This window comes from Arachis hypogaea, chromosome 20 (genome assembly GCF_003086295.3).
Source record: "Arachis hypogaea cultivar Tifrunner chromosome 20, arahy.Tifrunner.gnm2.J5K5, whole genome shotgun sequence".
In the NCBI taxonomy this organism is placed as follows: domain Eukaryota; kingdom Viridiplantae; phylum Streptophyta; class Magnoliopsida; order Fabales; family Fabaceae; genus Arachis; species Arachis hypogaea.
In genome coordinates this window covers 120099881-120120697 of record NC_092055.1, presented here as the reverse complement: position 1 = coordinate 120120697, position 20817 = coordinate 120099881, and the positions used below count along the sequence as shown (strand labels likewise).

The 20817-nt window shown below is 32.3% G+C and overlaps 1 protein-coding gene across 1 annotated transcript; it reads right to left on the bottom strand.

Moving 5' to 3' along the window:
• Positions 1 to 16031: 16031 nt before the first annotated feature.
• Positions 16032 to 18115, bottom strand: LOC112786236 (uncharacterized). The gene is made up of 4 exons (XM_025829639.1): positions 18079 to 18115; positions 16953 to 17945; positions 16590 to 16861; positions 16032 to 16526 (listed from the first exon to the last, which is right to left on the bottom strand). The coding sequence occupies exons 1-4, from the start codon at positions 18113 to 18115 to the stop codon at positions 16032 to 16034; spliced, it is 1797 nt and encodes a 598-aa protein (XP_025685424.1).
• Between the last annotated feature and the right edge of the window lie 2702 nt (positions 18116 to 20817).

The following is a 20817-nucleotide window of genomic DNA, read 5'->3' as shown; positions in this document are numbered from 1 at the left end:
CCATTAAATAATTTGACCGAATATAAAGTTAAAAGATATGATAAAGAATTGTATTAAAAAAAAGTTTTAATAGACCAAAGTTTATAATAAGATCTGAGTATATATAGGTGAGGTCGACAAATTTAACAAATGTGGCTTCCAACTAATATAGTAAAATTCAAAATGTCAAGTGAATGTGTATAGCTTTCAGCAGCACGCTTTGGAATTCATATATAATAATTTTCATAATAGCAAGATAAATAAGATCCGATGATCCAATAATATATACAAATTAGTTGATTTATCAATGGATATGATAATTAGGAACCTAAATTAGGGTGATTAACTTTATATTTATTTGTGTTGCTGAAAAAACAAAAAACATGAGAAAACATGATTGAAAATGTGATGATATCATCAAGCATGATGATTAGATATTCATTACATGATCAATAAAAATAGGGAAAGATTGTGAAATATAGGTTATACCAAAATGGATAAACGAAATTATATTAATTAATAATAAATTACTTTAGATAGCATAAACATACTAACAGCTCACATAACAAAAGTTAACCACAAATCCGTACATAACTCAAATGATTAACTTTATTATTCTTAAAGTTAAGATTACTCAGGGACTTATGATAGCAATAGATATGACTGTTTGATCCAGCGATGAGACGCTAAATCTAACAATGGTTCCCTTCTTCAAACCATGGTTCCTTGAAAATCTACGCCACCCCCTGGTGAGAAAAATCTCTTTCGATCTGTAGATTCTCCAACAAAGCTTCATCACTATATACGGACGACCATGTTGAATAACATTAACATAATCAAGCCTAGAGGGGAATGCCTTGGTTGCAAACTTTGCAGGAAAAAGCTGTAAGGGAGAATAGGAGAATTGGTAACAAAGTGTTATATCATAATAAAGAATATAATTAAAAATATTTATTAAAAATTATTAGTCTGAATTACCATTGAATAATGCTATGCCTGGTAAGTAGTCATAACATTTACGATTGAGTATACCACCGGTGTAGGAGGAGGCAAGTTTATGTTAACTGGCACATCATTTGGCGGTGACATACCAGAATGAGGTGGCATAACTTGGTTAGGAATGATGGATTCATGATCCTCAACAAATGACGCACATCTATTGATATGGGCATCCGAATTTTGAATAGTACCCGTGCTATTGGACACCATATAATCATTAATTGATGAGATACCATAATAGGTAGTTGCATGTTGGTATGGTGGAAATATTGGTGTAGAATCAAAAGATTGAATCGTAAATGTAGTAGTATTAACATCAAACATCTTGAGACATGACTTTGAGTTAACAGAGAGAGTTAGACTGTAAGGCTGGTAGAGCTCGTGAGGAATACATATATCATGAAGAAAGTTACTTTGGTTGGTTAGACTTGGAACATAAAATGGAATTGATGGATGAATTGGCTCAACATAGCCATTATCATTAGTATGGTTTTCTAGTTGGGTGATTGCAATATTGACTTCTAATTTATCGTTAATAACGTCAGAATCTATGGTAGTGTTTATATCAAATGATACCCTAGAAAGTGATTGAGAAAGATCCTTAATGGTCATATTGTGATCAATGACTTGGTCGATTATGAATCGATTGTTACCAATAAAAGAGACTTTCAACCATCCTCCGTGGCTAAGATTATATACTTTAGACAAATTAGTGAAATCTTTTGAAATAATGATTCTGCTTCTCAATGGTTAAATCAATGAAATTGCCGGCAGAGTCTGTGAATGTTATTTCAATTGACAACTCCTCCTTAAATCTTTGGTAAAATATTGATGGCATCTCACCTACATCCTGATAAATAAAAAAAATGTGAGATGATATAATTACATAATATATTAGAGTAGTAGATATGTGTCTGATGAGAAATAATTAGTGGGGTGTATTATATATAATCACTATGTCAGGAGATATTTCTAAGAAGAATCCACGGCTTTTCGTTTGGGTAACACTACCTTCCATGCCTTGAAATGAAGAGAATTGATGCAAAGATGTTTTTAGTAAAAATGATAGATTTATTCCTCTTGTATCAAAGATTAAAAATATTTACGAAAATGAGTAGGGGATGGGCATTATATAGCGGGAGAAGGCATATAAAAAAATTGAAAATTTAAAAAATTAGATAAAATAGGGAGATATCATGTAGTAGATGTAGTAGATGGTAGCTGCTATATCTTAAAAGATGTATCAATCTAGTAATGATGCTCCTCGTGAGGAGGAAATATAAGCAAAAAGAAATAAAAGTTAATAACATGGTACATACAATCCACATAGAAGAAGAAAAAAGTAGTACGTGGTTCAAGAAAAAAGGTAGCAGAAAGTGATTTATGGCTAAAGCGGGTATAATGATAGAAGCAATTGATATTATTGGTTGTTAGTGCTGAAATATGTAGCTATTATCACTTCATAATATCTGCTATTTTATACTAAAGATGTATTTTTTATATAAATTTTGTATATTTTTTTTGTATTAGTAATATATATGCTAATTTTTTTTAAAAAATATTCTAATAGCATGTTGGATATTATGTTATAAAATTATTTAACTAAAAGATTAGACGAATAACTATATTTCTAATACGAATATATCATATTTGATTTTTTTAAAAAAAGTTGTTACATAACTTTCAATAGTTTAAATACCATTAAAAATGGGTATATATTAAGCTTCTTAAAGTTAAAGAGGAAGGACATATTCGATAAAATAAATTTACATGGTAGAATCTCATTATTAATTAAAAAGTGTTGTAAATTATGTGTATTTTTTAGTAATATTAAGTACCACTTCGTTATTTTTTATATTATATTTTTATACTATTAAACTTTAAAAATTTAAAGTGGACAATTTATTTTTTAATATGTAAAAATGATAAAATATTAAAAAAATAATATTTGATAGTCACAAATTTATTTTTATAAAAAGACTATAATTAAAAAACATTAAAATTCATATATATCACCTTAGTATAAAAACATTTAAATAATCACTTCACAAATATTATTCACTTAATCAAAAATAAAATTTTTGAAATATATATATATATATATATATATGTATGTATGTATGTATGTATTTCACTATTTTGTGAAGAAGTAACAAAAGTCAAAAGGAAAGAAAATATGATGAGATTGAAAGGTTTTAAAAATAGGCATAGGTTATGAAAAAAATTCATGCGTGTTGTCATGTTTACATGAACTAACAACTCATGATTAATGGAATATACATATTATATGAATGATGATAGTATTATAATACACATAACTCAACCAATGAGCTGCATAATTTAAATGATGCGATGCATGAAATAAATTTCATTGTTCCACCATTATCGAGGTTTGAGACAGCGTGGAATTCTACTACAGCATGTTCTTTTATATAATAATGATATAGGATGTTTTTTTTTTACTAAAAAGTTAGGTATAATATTAATAATAATGTTAAGTAACTTAATTTGCTTATGAGTGTTATTATAGTTTAAATATTAGTTACAATAATAATTTTTAGTATATTAAATTAATATGAATATGTGGTGTCCTGTTTTCAAGAATTTAGTGGATATTATTATTATTATTATTATTATTATTATTATTATTATTAAGACTGTTATGTTTTTACACATAGTGTTATGAACTTTTAATAGTTATTGTTATTGTTGTTTATAATTATTTTTTTGTAATCTTTACTATTAATTACTGTTGTCATTATTAATTTGTGTTTGTTTTGCTTTGAAGAACTATTTTTTTATAATATTAATATTTTATTATTATTAGAAAATTGTTATTGTTAATGTTAAGCATAACTATTTATTATAGTTACTATTATTATTAGTTAAGTGTTGTTAATATTTTATTATTTCCAATATCATCATCATCATCATCATCATCATTATCAACAAATGTTATGATTTTTGTCTGATAAAATCAACAATTTGTTATGGTAGTTAATATTTTATTAATCTTACTATTATTACGTGATTCTTTACGTTTATAATATTATTATTATTATTATTATTAATTTATTATTTCTATAGTTACATTGTAACAAGTTACTAGTAGTATTCATATGTATTCAAATTGTCTATTGAAAACAATTTGAACTACCTCAACTAATGCATTTTATTATTATTATTATTATTATTATTATTATTATTATTATTATTATTATTATTATTATTATTATTTTAACAATTATCATTATTTGTTAGTTATCTTTTTTAGAGTTTTAGAGTAATTGGACTGAGATACTTATATACTCTAGAACCATATGATCGAATAATAGAATGATATCTAAGAGCTGCTGGCTTCTACAATGTGTCTCAGATTTGAAAAATTCCAAGACCAACGGCCCTGGTCAATACCTTAGTAGAAAGGTAGAATCTAGTGACTCATACGTTCCATTTTCCTATAGGTAAATGTACTATCACTTTAGAAGATGTAGTTTTGATCTTCAAAATTCAAAGAACTGGGATACTGGTTACAGGGCCAACCAACAGTAATCACGGACTCATGGTGCAAGAATGCTTGCTGAATTTTGGAGTTGCACCTACAGCGAGTGACTGTATAGGCAGCTTTATCAAGCTGACGTGGTTGCGTAATATTAAACATGGAATAATGTTCTAATCATGAGGCTATGGAGCGTTATACCAGGTGCCACATCATGTCATTGTTTGGTAAGACGTTATTTGCTGACAAATCTGGTTCAGGCTGCATTGAAAATTTTTACCTTTACTTCGTGATATTCCCAGAATCCAGACATACAGCTGGGGATCGGCATGTCTTGTCCATTTGTACAGGTCTCAGTGTAGGGCTACGCAATATGATTGCAAAGATTTGGATGGGTCGTTAGCACTATTGTACGTACGAATTTGGGAGCGGATGCCTTTCCTTGAACCAATTTGCCGTTCCCCGGCTTTCCCGTTAGCTTGTTGAGATGAGCTCTTAGGATATTCGTTATTAATGTTATATTAATTTCCTATTTAAATGCATTTTATCCATGTAATGCTGTCATGTCACAGGTGGAATGAGTGTGATTGTCCTTCGATGGAGTATAAATGGTTGACACTTGCACATGTCAGGCAGATGCTTGATAATATTACAAATATCAATGTATGTAAATCGGTGCTTATGTTTAATTCCTCGTCTTATATATACCATGCATGATAATTATTTTTACCATATTTACTTAACCCACTCTTTTCCCGTTGATGCAGTTTCTGTGGGATCCATATAGTCCGCGACACCTTGGAACGGATTTCGTGCTACATGATATGTATGAGGATGCACGCATGTGGCTTGCATCATCTCCACTCATTTCCTTCAAGTGCATTGAGTGGTGTCCAACCGATCGGGTTAAGAGACAATTTGGGAGACGACAAGACAGCTCGGATAATGCGAAGGTTTTTGGAAATGCACACAACATGTTGTTGACGGGTCCTAAAAATTTGAACTGGGCCCAAGAGTGGAGCGAATGGATAAACTTGTGGCAAGATAGACAATGGGGCGTGCTTGGTGCAGAGATGATTGAAAATTTTGACCCGTCAAATGATTACATAGATTGGCACCATCAAGAATATGCTGAGCACTTATAGTTGTCCGCTCGTGTGCCTCAACCACAGTCACATCCATCACCCCAGCCATGCCCACATCCGCCATCGCCTCAGCCACAGCCAACTACATCACTGCCAACACCACCACCACAGTCACATTCCATGTCACTACGACCGCCACAGCTGCAGCCACGATCACAGCCTACTAAAGCTGGATGGATTCCAAATTTTAGTGACATGGACCTATAAAACATGTGCACAACTTGCCGTATGTTCTGTCCTTTGATGTACCAGGGAGTCATCACAGTCCACCGTTGACAGAGGCAATGGTAGAAATAGCCTGGGATCAGATCATCGGGTTCATGCAAGATCCAAGTACATCGCAACTGTCAAATGTGATGGACCCAACCCAACATCCCCTATACTAGTAGGAGCAACCTCCTCAAGTGGTGTAGCAGCCGCCTCAGGTGGTGCTTGGTAGATTGTCATTCGATTCACGGGTACATTGACCTACCAGTTCCTCTTATTCATCAACTAGAGTATCACTTGGCTCCAGCAGAAGCGATTGGAGTCGAGGTATTGGTCATGAGTACAACTCTGGAACTATTGCATATATACCAAGAATCGATCTTAACCTTATTGATTTATCAATCCAAGAGACAGATGAAGAAGACCAATTTGCACATCATAGATATGGTGCATACCATGATAAGATGGACTCAAGTGACGAGGATGACGATGAAAACAATTTTGATGATGATGAGGATGATGATGATGACGAAAATCATGAGCAGCCTAGGCCGACCAGAGGTAATTTAAATTTAAGTCTTATAGTGTGATTATCTTGTAGTGTCTGTGTGTAGCATAATATACAAAATATACTTGTGATTTATGTTGCATTTATGATGTACAAGTACATTAAGATATGATGTATTCATTGGCAGGTGTGACTGGTACAACAACAAAAGAAGAATGTGACAAAGACCATAATTTGAGGGTAGATTCACTCCGTCAAAGCCAAAATAGATATACCCCATCAGTGATTATGAAAGCTATGTCTAAAAAGTACAAAAAAAAGTGGTGAACACAGTTAACAAAAATTTACAAAGTATCAGTGGCAAATTGATATGTCGTTTCATGATGTATTTTGTGCCTAGGACTAATAAAGGTGATTGTACTAGCTAATGATAATAATCATGATGTGATTTATTTTTATGCCCATGCTATGATAAACTACCAACTTGGCTAGACATATTAATGCATAACTTGGAAGCATACTTTTTCTTACTTATTAGTAGATAATAATTATCATTAATAGAAATTATGCCCATTATTCTTCTTTAAATTACAAACAGTCTTTCATATAATATACTATGCCAGTGGAGATGAATCACCTCTAGCACCATAGGGACATCTACTACGAATGTGACCTTCTATATTGCATACCCTACAACATCGTGGACCTCCCATTGATCGTGTGTCCATCTCATTTAGGAAACGAGTTTGCTTGGGACGAACTTTAGTAACTCTCTTAAGTCAAGGATTAAGTATCATCATTGGCCCTCCATACATGGGCCATATTGTTGGGTTGCCTAATGGCCTAAATCTAGATCGGTACACCTTTTGGATCTCATCCATCCGATACACCTCGTGTACATATACTTGCAACTCAAGACGTTGGTTTGCACAACATGCAAAGACATGACGACATGGAAAGCGATCTACTTGAAAATAACCACAATAACAGTGCCTTCATAGTAGATATACTGCATACTCAACACCGCTTGGTATCTCCTACAACTCGAATACCTCATTCTGCCTATCAAAGCAACTAACCATAATGTTTCCAGCTACGATCAAATTTGCCTGAATCCTTTCGGTCACTGCTTTAAAGAATAAATGTCCGGCTCTAATGCGAGTCTCAGCATCAACCCTCTTCCTTATGAAAAGCTCATTCAGTATATAAAAAGTCGCCTTAACTAGTGCTGTGACGAAAAGATTGCATGCACCCTTCAACACCCCATTGATGCACTCCACTATGTTTATCGTCTTATGACCCTATCGATTACTGCCATCATATGCCAAAGAGTGCTGCTCACAGGGAATCCAATCCAGCCAGTGAGTGTATGCCTCACCCTAACTACGCAACTGCTGATAATGGATTTCATATTCATCCACCATCCTAGAATAGCCTGGAAAATATCATACAACAAAAACACGCATTAATAACCCCTATTGGAAACATGTTCACATAGTGCATAAAATATTAAATAGAACACGTTGCTAAATTACCAATGTTTACCACAAGCTTTAGCATGAATAGTTTCTTGAACTTTCTCAAGAAGTTGGATGCTATGTGCCTAATGCAAAACATGTGTATGGCTCTTGGTGGCTCCCATGCTCCATTGCAACGAGAAACAGCTGACCTAATAGACTCATGTCAATCGGAGATAAGCCCAACCCCATCCTTCGTCACCACATGTGTTTGCAAATGACGAAAGAAAAAGAACCATGCATCTGATGTCTCACCCTCAATAAGGGCAAAGGCAATTGGCACAATATCGTTGTTGCCATCCTGAAAAACTGTAACCAACAACGCTCTTTTATATTTTCCATACAAGTGTGTGTCATCTACCTGCACAATCGGCTTGCAGTGCCTGAATGCTCTAATGCATCGGTGGAAACTCCAAAAAACTCGATTTAGAATCCTGACATCCTTAGCCAACTCATCTTCGCAGTAGCAAGGTAGCATTTCATATTCGACGGCTGTTGATGGCTCTTTCTTAACCATTGCCTTAGCTTAAACCATGTGGCCAACGCTTCATAAGAGGCTTCCCAACCACCAAAAATTTTTTCAACTGCCTTCTGCTTAACCAACCATGCTTTGTGATAGCTAATCGTATAGTTAAATTTTGATTGGACATTTGCAATCACTGATCGCACTTTTATAGATGGATCGGCCTCTTTTTGGTATATGAGGATCTATATTTTGACAAATATAACTCTTAAATTCATCGAACGACATTATAAAGGAAAGAACAGCTATACATGGATTATTACACATAAATATTACACCTTCAGATGTTTCTGATAAAATTTGACCATTATAATAAATTTTAAAACTAATATTTTTATTCATTTTTTATTATGAAAATCAAATTTTTATTTTAATAAATAAAATAAATTAATTAAACATTATATTCATAAAAAGAAATAACCAAACATCTAAAATGATAAATAAAAAGCAACACTAAAAAAGAAGAGAAGCAAGAAGAATAGCTTCAAGAAAAGAAGGAGGAGAAGAGATAAACAATTGCAATGGGATTATATTCATGAACTCTCTTTATATAGAGAGGAGATTATAGAAATCGTTATTCGCGTTTATAAATTAAAAAAAATTTCAAATTTTGATAAAACAAATCAACATTACCGATTTCATGGTTGCGAGATTCTAAAAATTTTTTGTCCTACTTTAAATCATTAGTCTCATTTTGGTTTGTGTTTTGTCTTCAAATCGTTAGTCTCATTTTCAAAATTTTTTTGTTCTTATTTGAAATCGTTTGTCACGATTTTTTGTGACTTTAAAAACTCCCATATCAGTGCATTATATCAAATTAGTGTAATATCAATGTATTACACTCTTCTGGTTGTAATATCTAAAAAAATGGTCTAAATTTATTACAAATTTAAAATATTTGAAATTATGTATTAAATTTTTAATAATTTTATTTTATATTTAATTAAATCGATTTAGTTACAATTCTATTCTAGTCAAACCATTAAATTATTAAATCAGTCATTTGACTAGTTTAATGATCGGTTCGCTTCTCGTAACTTTGATTTTTAGTTTGAGTGACGGGTAGCCAGCTTTCTTCGTAGCCATTCAATGTGCATGCTACTTTCAAAGTTAATAGTGAATAACATGTGTTATAGAAATAATCTAGCATGAATACTACAGCACATAATAATATAATTGCATTGTGTATCACCATAATTAGAACTTTAGATGGGATAGATCATATTGCGGTAGTTAGATAGCGCAATGCATCTATGCAGGTATTTATTGACTGAGTTATTACTTTAGGCACAATAATAATTTTTGTAGGATTTTTAAAAAAAAAAAAAGTAAAGTCGAATGAATAGTAAAAATTGTAGTTAAAATTTTTTTAAAAATATACATTATATATTATATCTTTATTTTTTTAAATAATTTTTATTGTAAGATAAATAACTTTGTTCTTTATTAAAAAAATACTCTTACCTTAACCTTACTCATTTTTTGTACATAACCTTTGGCGGGTTACGTGGGCCGGTCCGGCGGGTTTAGGCCCGCCAGTCCGCAGTTAGGCGGAGCAGAGTGGGATTTTAGGACCGCCTCACTAGGAGACGGAGCGAGGCGGGCTTCCCCGTTTGCCACCCTTGTTAAAGTAGCATTTGGTAAGGGGTACAAAGACTGAGATTTGGGACTAAAATTTAGTATTATGTTTGGTGGATAGAAATTGAAACTAAAATTTTAGTCTCCATCTCCAAAATTAAAAAGTGGAGACACAAAGAACTAAAATTTTTGGGACAAAAATTGAAACTTTAACAAATAATATTTTCCAAAATACCCTTATCCCAAATTTCAAGTTTACTCTCGTTTAGTTCTTCAACCACCACTTTTGTCCTATCGTCGCCACCATGACCACCACCTTTCACCTCCTAACCCTACTCCATCTCTCATCCTTACCACACACTTCTGTCATCATCCCTCCTTACAATCCATCACTATCAACAACAATAATACCAAGAACAATATCAAAATCAGAATAATAATATCAACAACAACAATATCAAACATATCTCAAAATCAGAACAGAGAAAAAAGAGAAGAAAAAAGATAAAAGAACATGGTGTAATATGACATGGCAGTGGATACTGTCGTCACTATTGCTGGAAAAAGAGAAAAACAGAGATGAGAAGAGAGAGAAAAAGAGAGAAAAGGGATGGCTGGTAGGCAAGAGGAAAAGGAGTAATATGATTTTGATTTTATTAAAGACATTTTAGTAATTTTATTTATTAAAATTTTTATTTTTATCTTAAATCAAACAAGATACTAAGACATAATACGAAAACTTAATTTAATTTCTATCTCTCAGTCTCTGTCCCTCAATTTCAGTGTTCCTTCCGAACGCCACTTAAAAGAAGGGGCAAAATGCCAAAGAAAGTTTAAGGCGTCGTGTATCAACTACTCTCTGTGTTATATATACCAAAATACGTTCTATAAAAGCATCCATATTCCTCTGATTTTGCATATCATCTATTTTATTATGATGAATGCTATCGTGATGAAGGGTAATTTTTTCCTCATGTGAGAAAGTGGCGTAGAATATGCTATTGCACAACTCATGGCATGCATGGCCAGTGGCGGAACTTGAAACAAAATTTTGGGGGGGGGGGGGGCAGATAAAAAATAATTGTCAAAATATTTTTGATATGGACCCCATTTAAGATAAACTCGTCTAATCTCATTTTTCTAGTTTAGGTGATATTGCCAAATTTAAAGCCGTTTTTCAAGATCTCGTTCCAAAAAGTTAAGGTTAAAGTCATCAGATGTAACTTTTTGAGCTTTTGAAGGTTATATCTCACTTTTTTCGTGATTCATTAAAGTAGAAGAACTATCTACAAGTGTTGATATTGTAAAAGTTATATGTTCTCCTTTTTAAATATTAGCCTTCCTCTTAAAAACTGTATCAATTCTTTAATTTTTTATTATTATTTTATATAAAAATTTGAATATATATCCTATAAAATATATAAAGAAGAAGTTAGAAGGACAAATATTAAAATTTATAATATTTATTAAATTTTTTTATCAATTTATATAAATACAATAATATTAATACTTATTGAATATTCTATTATTTTTTATCATATAAAAAATTAAATTAAATAAATAGTAAAATATAAAATAATATTAAATTAAATAAATAAAAAAGATCTAATTTTTTATATTTGAATTTAAAGATAGAGAGTGTTGTTTATTAAACTTATTAAATACTTTAAGTCATAGTAAAGTATTTAAGTCAATTGAACTATTTTTTATCTTTTAAAAAAGTACTACTAAATTTTTTATAAAAAGTTTGGGGGTCCTTGTTTAAACTAAGCTCCGTCACTGTGCATGACATCACGTGCAAATAATGTCTGCCGACCTCTTACTTATTGTGTAGTGAAATTGTTAGGGATGGGTCAATTAGGAGGACTTTTTATTTCATTATTGATGAAGAGAGTGAGATTTACGAGAATATTAGAAAAAATGGTGTTTAACAGGGATCTGGGGGTGCGTTCTTTGGGAAGCACAATACGCAAAGTGCGTATTCCCCTACAATACGCAAAACCCGTATTGCGTGCATGGTCGACACGCGTCAAAGAACTGCAAGCCCGTGAATAAGGTAATGTTTGACTGTCTCTCTCGTCAATGTACACAAGCTTCCCCAATTTGCAAACATTTTCAGAGACAACCACAATTTCAAACGTTCCTTTCCTTCTACTCTTTAATACTTCTTCAGTTCTATCCTTCCATGCTTCCTCCTGCACAGACTTGTCTTCATTTGTCAAATTTGTTATTTCTTCAAGTTTTAACAAGTAAGTTATTTACATATTATTAATATAATTAGTAGATTAACTATGTGTTTTTTTTATTTGAAATAGAGATAATGTGATAATAATATATATAGTTGTTATTTAAATTAAATAGTATTTATTTATTAGTAGTTAAAAAAATATATAAATAAAAATTATACTTTTATTATATATTTAGATGAATGATGATGATATTAATTAGTAATTAGTACTAATTAAATATATTTTAAATTTAAATATAATATTTTAGTTAGGCTATTTAAATCAGAAAATAAAATATAATTGTGAATTTAATTTATATGTTAGAAAGTTTAAATTTAAATAAATATTTAAATATGTTTCAGTTTTAATTTTATATTGATATTTGAATTTATGTATATAAGTAAATTTGACGTTACTATATTTTAGCTTTGTTTATAAAATTAAATTTAAATTTAAACATATGTAAATATATATTTATAATTTAAATTTAAATATATTTTAAATTTAAATATGTATTTAAATTTGACTTTAAGTTTACGTTGGTTTTGATTATAAATTTAAATTTAAATTTGAATATATTTGAAATTTAAATCAATATTTAAATCTACCTTAAAATCTGACTTTAAATATATTTTGGTTTTAATTAAATATTTAAATTTAAATTTGAATAAAATTTAAAAGTATGAAAATACATATTTATAATTTAAAATTATATATTTTTTGAAATAAAATACAGTCCAGAAAATGTCGTTAATTACATTTTGGTTGGTTTTCGGTATTTATTTAAAATTGAGTAAATATATATTAATAATTTAAATTTAGATATAAATTAAACATGTTTCGAATTTAACTATATATCTAACTTTGAATTTGAATATATTTATAGTCATAATATATATTTAAAATTGAAAATATTTTTAATTGTTAATTTAATATGTATTTAAATATATATTTAAGTTTGATTTAAAATATTTTTTAATTTAAATATATTTTAAATATGTTAAAGATATTTGATATTTTTTATAAATATCTAAATATAATAAATTTAAATAAGAGTTAATTTTTAAAATTCAAATTTAATTTAAATATGAATATTTAAATTCAGACTAATAAAGTTTATAAAATATATTTTTTTCAGGAAAAAATAAACGCAGAATATGGTTCGTGACATTACGCGTCCTGAAGATCATATTGTTGAATATCTGGATCGTCCACCATATGTAATTATTTTTTTATCTTTGTTCATTTATTATTATTATTGTTATTATTATTGTTCTTGTTATTGTTGTTGTTGTTTTTGTTTTTGATACTCATTATATTTCTTATTTTGTTTCAGAATTCAAGAGATTTGGGATCAAGATATCTCCACCAAGATGTGTATGATCCCCGAGTTGAAATCGAGTTACGGGATAGTGGATTTTATCACATATCTCAGATACTAGGAAAACTTACTTTGCACAATACACTTATCAATGCCTTGATTGAAAGATGGCGCCCGGAAACTCACACATTCCACCTTCCATACGGTGAATGCACGATTACCTTGGAAGATGTTGCAATAATTTTTGGACTCCCCACGGATGGTTTACCGGTGTCAGGATTCACAGATAGCAGTAGTAGTAGCCTCGAAAATGAATTCATGATACAATTTGCGACAGTACCTACTGCAGCTGATCACAAAGGAAGCGGTGTCAAACTTGCATGGCTCCGCACCCTAAAGCGGCGCATGCAGTTAGATACCGCCTTGGGCAGGCAAATGTACGTAAAGATTCATTATTATTGTTGTTCGGCACAAATTTATTTTGTGACAAGTCCGGAATGACAATCCACTGGAAGTTCTTGCCTCTGCTCCGTAATTTTGCTGAGATTAGGGACTTTAGTTGGGGTTCAGCTTGCCTGGCACATTTGTATAGGACACTATGTCGGGCATCACGTTATAATTGTAGAGATGTGGATGGTCCATTGGCGCTGCTTTGTGTATGGGCTTGGGAACGGTTACCATTCCTAGCACCTGTGCGATCGCAACCAAGCTTTCCGCTTGCGTGCAGGTAAGGTTACTAATGTTAATATAACATGTTACTATGAATTATTTAGTATGCATTGTTCAAATATATGATTTAAATGTATGGGTTTAGTATAATATAGTTTCATTTTATATTAGCTGGATTGCTTGGAGCTCGCAATTTCATGGCTATAAAAAGTGGACCATCTCGCATATTAGGCAGTTAATAGATGATATTCCTGCAGATGGGGTAAGTTTTTTTATTACATTTGTTAGTTTTATTATTATTGTGCATTGTTTTGTAGTTATGTTTATACGTTTGTTTTGTTATGCGTTTGCAGTTTGTGTGGAACCCGTACAGCCATGAACGTATGGGAAATATTGTAGTTCCTAATGAAATCTTGCAACATCGCTTAATGTGGAGTGCAACTGTGCCACTGATATCATTTGAGTGCATTGAATGGCATGCATCAGATAGGGTCAAAAGACAATTTGGTTTACAGCAGGAAGTTCCTAGTCAACCGATGATGCTTGCAGAAGCTCACAACATGGTCCTGACTGGACCAAAGAATAAAGATTGGAGAGATGAGCATTATGCATACATTATGATGTGGACAAACCGTTTGACCTCTATTCTAGTTGGTGATCCCGTAGTGCACTATGAAGCATCTGAAGCGTATATGCAATGGTATAATGACGAATATGGAGCTCACCTGCGTTTAACTGGTTATGTTCCACAGCCACAGCCACACCCACAGCCTCAGCCTCAGCCACAGCCACACCCACAGCCACAGCCTTAGCCACAGCCAGAGCCACAACCACAGCCACAGCCACAACCTATGATGCACCCATACCAGTACCCGTACACACAACTGTACACTGAGCCTGGAGTCTCATTCTTTAGTCAGTTATTCGATGACTCATATTCATTACAGATGCCGCCATATCAAGCATATTATCGACCCGCCATGTCACAGCAGAGGGACACAGCTGAGCAATCTTCAAATCGTCAGTTGTATCGGTGGGCACCTGAAACAGACACGTCGCAATGGGTAAATGAGTTATTGGACCCTCAACTGCAAATGCAACAATTTCAGCCGTAACCTCCTGAAATTAACGAGCAGGCTCCGCAGTGTAGTAGACAATCGCCTCAAATTGTTTCTGGTCGGTCATCTGTTGATTCGCAAGTACGACGTCGTATCCCCTCTCCACGCTCTGGAGCTAGAAGGTCTATTGACTCGATTCAGAGTGATTCGATCCAGAGTGTCGCCAGAGGGATTGGGTTTAGTAATGCTGTTGATTTTCCTCAGGTGCAGGCACCCATGGCTGAGGATGATAATGTTGGTGAGGATGATAGTGATAGTGACAGCGATGGTGATGACGATGCAGGTAATAATATACTATTGTATTCATTACTATGGTATATTAGTGTATGATTGTGATATATTTTTGTATTCGTTATTATGATATATTAGTGTTTTCTTGTGATATATTTATTATTGTGATTTTTGATGTCATATAGGTGGTGCGGAAGGTGCGGATAGGGCAGATACTCCAGATATTCATGGTAAAGGGTATAATCTGAGGATTGAGCCAACACGTAGAAGTGCAAGTAGATATACCCCTTCCACAATCAAGAAGGCAGTTAAAAAATGTACTAAATTTGTGAAAAAGACATTTAGCAAATAATTGTTCTTTATCTTTTAATTTAAGACCGCAATTGTAATTGTTATGAATTTTATAAATTCACATCAAATTCGAGTACACGGGGATTTCATAAAGTAGTATTTAATACAATTGATGTAGTATTTAAATCCAATTCCTAATGAAGGAAAAACCAAATGCACTAAGACATAGGTGCAGATCCACCAGCACTAGGCCCTGCACGATGGGGGCATCTACTTCGACTGTGGCCTTCGCCTCCACAAAGCCTACAACGCCTAGGACCACGCATATCACGCATATCCATTTCATTCAAGAAGCGGGTTATTTTGGGACGCCCTTTGGAAACCCGCTTTAAGTGCGGGTTAGGTATGTGTCTTGGTCCTTGATACAACGGCCACGTTGTTGGATTTCCTAATGGTTTAAACCGTGCTCTATACACCTTTCTTATCTCATCCATCCTATAGACCTCATGAACGTATTGTTGCCAATCAAGTCGTTGGTTCGCACAACACGCAAAGACATGGCGACATGGGATTCGATCTGTCTGAAACTCACCACAATCACAATACCGTTGACGGAGATTCACCGCATACTCGATACCAATGGGCATCTCACGTACCTCAAATATCTCATTTTGCCTGTCAAATAGGTTAACCTGGATGTTTCCTGCTGCTTGCTGATTTGATTGCAGTTTGTTGCTAGCATATTCAGAAAATACATGTCCTGCATTCCTTCAAACCTCAGCCTCAGCCCTCTTCCTAGTGAACAACTCATTTAGCCTATAAAAAGTTGCCTTCACAAGTGACGTGATAGGAAGATTTCGAGCTCCCTTCAGTACTCCGTTGATGCACTCCACTAGGTTTGTGGTCATATGACCCCAACGGTATCCATTATCAAATGCCAAAGCAAATTGCTGTCGTGGGATTCGATCAAGCCATCGCGTGTAAGCCTCACCACGTTCACGCAATCTTGCATACTGCACATTAAATTCACGTACATTCCTACAATAGCCTGTAAATAACCAACAAAACAAAATCAATAAAATGGATGCTATATGCCTTGTAAAAACAAATACACCTTAGTTTCACAATAATCTACGTACCCATATTGACTATCAGCTTCTGTAAATACGGTGCCTTGAAATTCCTCAAAAAGTTGGATGCTATGTGCCTAACACAAAATATTCGGATGGCTCTTGGAGGTTCCCATGATCCATTACTACGAGCTATTGCTGAGGTAATAGAGTCGTGACGATCAGAGATAAGCCCAACACCATCTCGAGTCACCACATGTGTGCGTAAATGAGTAAAAAAGAAGTGCCATGCATCAGAAGTCTCACCCTCAACAACGGCAAATGCAAGAGGCACAATATTGCCATTGCCATCCTGAGAAACTGCAACTAGTAGAGCTCCTTTATATTTCCCGTACAGATGTGTCCCATCCACCTGTACGATTGGCTTGCAGCTCCTAAATGCTCTGATGCAAGGATAAAAGCTCCAAAATACCCGCGTCAGTATCCTTACCTCATGGACTACCTCATCCCCTTGGTATGCTGGTGCAGTTTCAATCTCGACTGCTGCTGATGGATCTTTTTGTACCATTGCTTCAAACCACGACGGCAAAGCTTCATAAGAAGCTTCCCAACCACCAAAAAGGTTTGCAATTGCCTTTTGCTTCGCGAGCCATGCTTTGCGGTAACTTGTCGTATAATTGAATTTTGACTGCACTTCAGCAATTATTGATTTCACTTTTAAAGATGGATCAGCTTCAACCAATGGCTTTATCACCTCTGCAATCATGTCTGAATTTAGCTTGGCATGATCTTGAGAAATTCTAGTTCTAGTGCATGTGTGACTACCATTGTATCGCCTTACAACCCAACAAAACTTTCTCTTAATAAGACTAGCTCTAATAAGCCAATCGCAACTTGTTCCGTATTGTACACACTTAGCATAAAAAGTCGTTGGCTCAGATTCACGCACCCGGTAATCCACTCCCCTGCGAATGGTATAATCTTTAATTGCCGCAATAACAGTCTCTCTAGAACTGAATTCCATGCCAACAACAAATTCACCGTCCGAAACAACAACAGGATCTACAGCAATAACAACAACAAATAATTCTAACTATTGCTTTACAATTCAATAATAATAATAATAATAATAATAATAATAATAATAATAATAATAATAATAATAATAATAATAATAATAATAATAACTGCTTACTTGAATTGATATATTCAGGAAATTCTGGTGCATTCATAGCGTCTACATCCAAGGCGTGCATGAAAGAAGGCTCTCTAGATAGATATTGGCTCGCCAGTGCATTTGCCACATCTGTTACGTTAGATTCAACTATTATATCATCTTCACCCACTTCTTCAGTTGAACCAACAATATGTTAGGTGCCCTCAAATTCCTCTTCGCTTTCACTGTTATAAACAGTCCAGTCGATGTTAGCCTCCGGTAAATCAACCTCAACTAATTCTTCAAACTCAACATACAATTCGAGAATAGACACTTGTGCCCGTGTTTGTTGGTAGATCGAAAACATTCCTTGCATACTTCCTTCGTCAACCACATTCATCATTTGAAACTGAACGAAACCACCGAACACTAAAACAGGCTGTCTATAAAAAATATTAACGACTCTCTTTAATACTTGATTATCACCACATTGACAAAGTATACTCTTAAATTCCTCGTATGTTATTGCAAAAGGAATAACAATATCACGTGGATTCTCACAAACAAAACTCACACCCTCAGATGTTTGGGGAAAGATTTGACCATTATAATACATTTTCAAACTAATACCTCTCTCCATTTTTATACTCTTACATTCTCAAAAAAATAAAACACTCTCACACTCAATCAACCTAATACCGTTCCTCCTTTTATAGTACTTCAATTATAATTTTTTATTTACGAAAATACAATACGCAATTTGCGGATTAACAATACGCAATTTGTGTTTATGCAATTCGCAGTCTGTGGATTGACAATACGCAGTCTGTGTATTGACAATACGCAGACTGTGTATTGTCCCTTTAATATTAAAAAACACAATACGCAGACTGTGTATTGTCCCTTAAATATTATAAAATTACAATCCGCCCTTTGCGTATTGTCCTCATGGCTGTGGCAGACAGAATCTGCTCCTGACAATTCGCAGAGTGCGAATTCTCCCGCCGCCATAGTTTTGCAAAACACCCTCACTTCCAATATTAAGGCATTACACCAGATTTTTTACAATAACTAAAAAAATGAACCCAATTAGGATAGTTTGGTTATGTTTTAATGAAAGTGATTAAGTTTTTCAATTTTTTGACATTTTGTGGGTACATATTTTTGTTACAATTGGCTTTTTATTGTTGAGCTTGAAAGAAATTATGGACTTGCTTTAGTGTTTGTAGGCTATGTTTGGGGGTTTCAGAATTAAAAAAAAAGTACTTTACTAAAAGAAAAGTAATACATATATTTAAGGTTCCAGAATTAAAAAAAAATTAAAAAAAAAGAAAAATAAATACATATATTTAGGATTTTAAAATTAAAAAAATATTAAGTGTTTAGGATTACATAAAAATAAACACTTTAGAAGAAATATAATACAAAATGTGTTTATTGGAGGGCAAATCATGGCCAAAAAAAAAAGAAAAGAAAAATAAATACATATATTTAGGATTTCAAAATTAAAAAATAAGGTTTTGAGTTAAGAAATTAGTGTTTAGTGTTGATGGATTAGCGAGTGTGATTTATAATTTAGGGTGTATAAATTAGGTGATTGTTGACATTCGTGGTGATATAATTGAGCATTAGGTGATTGTTGCCAAAATAATTGGTGAATTTGATGACTTAGTGTGTATAGTGTAATGATATCTGGTATGTTTTATTTTAAATTTAATTAAAAGTTCTAATATACACTAAATACGTAATATGAAAATAAACAGTCATATATTATGCTTATATTGTTAGTGATATATATTTGGTTTTGAAAAAAAGTTTTACTTTACAATTTTTAAATTAGTGAATATTAATTTAAATTTGACAAAAAAAGTATAAATTAAATGACTTGAAAATAAATACTAAAAAAATTTGAATTTGTAGTTTAAAAATAAAATAAATTAGATTGTTTTTAGTTAATTAAAAATGTTGCCATTATTATTCAGCTAATGTTGGTTTAGGGTTTTAGGATTTATCAAAATTGATATTAGTTTGTAATTTTTTAAATTAACAAATAAACCTCAAATTTAAAATTTGAAATTATTAATATATTGTGAAATTATAAAATTTGAATTAACAAATGTAGCAGAATTAATTTTAAAATTGAAAATTAAAAAATTTAAAATTTGAACTTTTTAAAATTTGAAATTATTTGTAACTAACGCAGGAGAGTTAAGTTTAAAATAAAAAATTTTAATTAAATAATTTAACTGTAAAAGAAGCACACAATAATTTAACACTACAAAGATCATATTTCCAAAAAATCAAAAACACACTATGGGTCCGTTTGAAAAGCTTAAAAAATTATTTTTTTTTGAGCTTTTAACTTATGAAAAGTAGTAGTACTAATGTCTAGTGTAATTTTTAAAATTAAATTATAATTTTTTAAAAAACTATTTAAGTGCTTATAGAGAAATTAAAAAAAATAATTTCTTTTATAATAAAATTTTTTTTATCACATTTTTTTTAAAATAAGTATTTTTAAAACTAAAAAACCAAATACAAAATAACTTATTTATAAACTATTTTTAATATAAATTTTTATTATTTAAGTTATTTTTTCAAAAAGAATTTAATTAAGCTGTTTACTCAAATTGAGCCAATACCCACAAACATCCAAAACATGAGTTAATTGCAAAACTGAATGCTTCGTCGCCTTCAAAATCGGAGAAAAAACAAGGTACCTTCCATAGCTTTCCCAAAAATTGATCTGTTTCAGACAGAAACGCCCCAAATAACTAA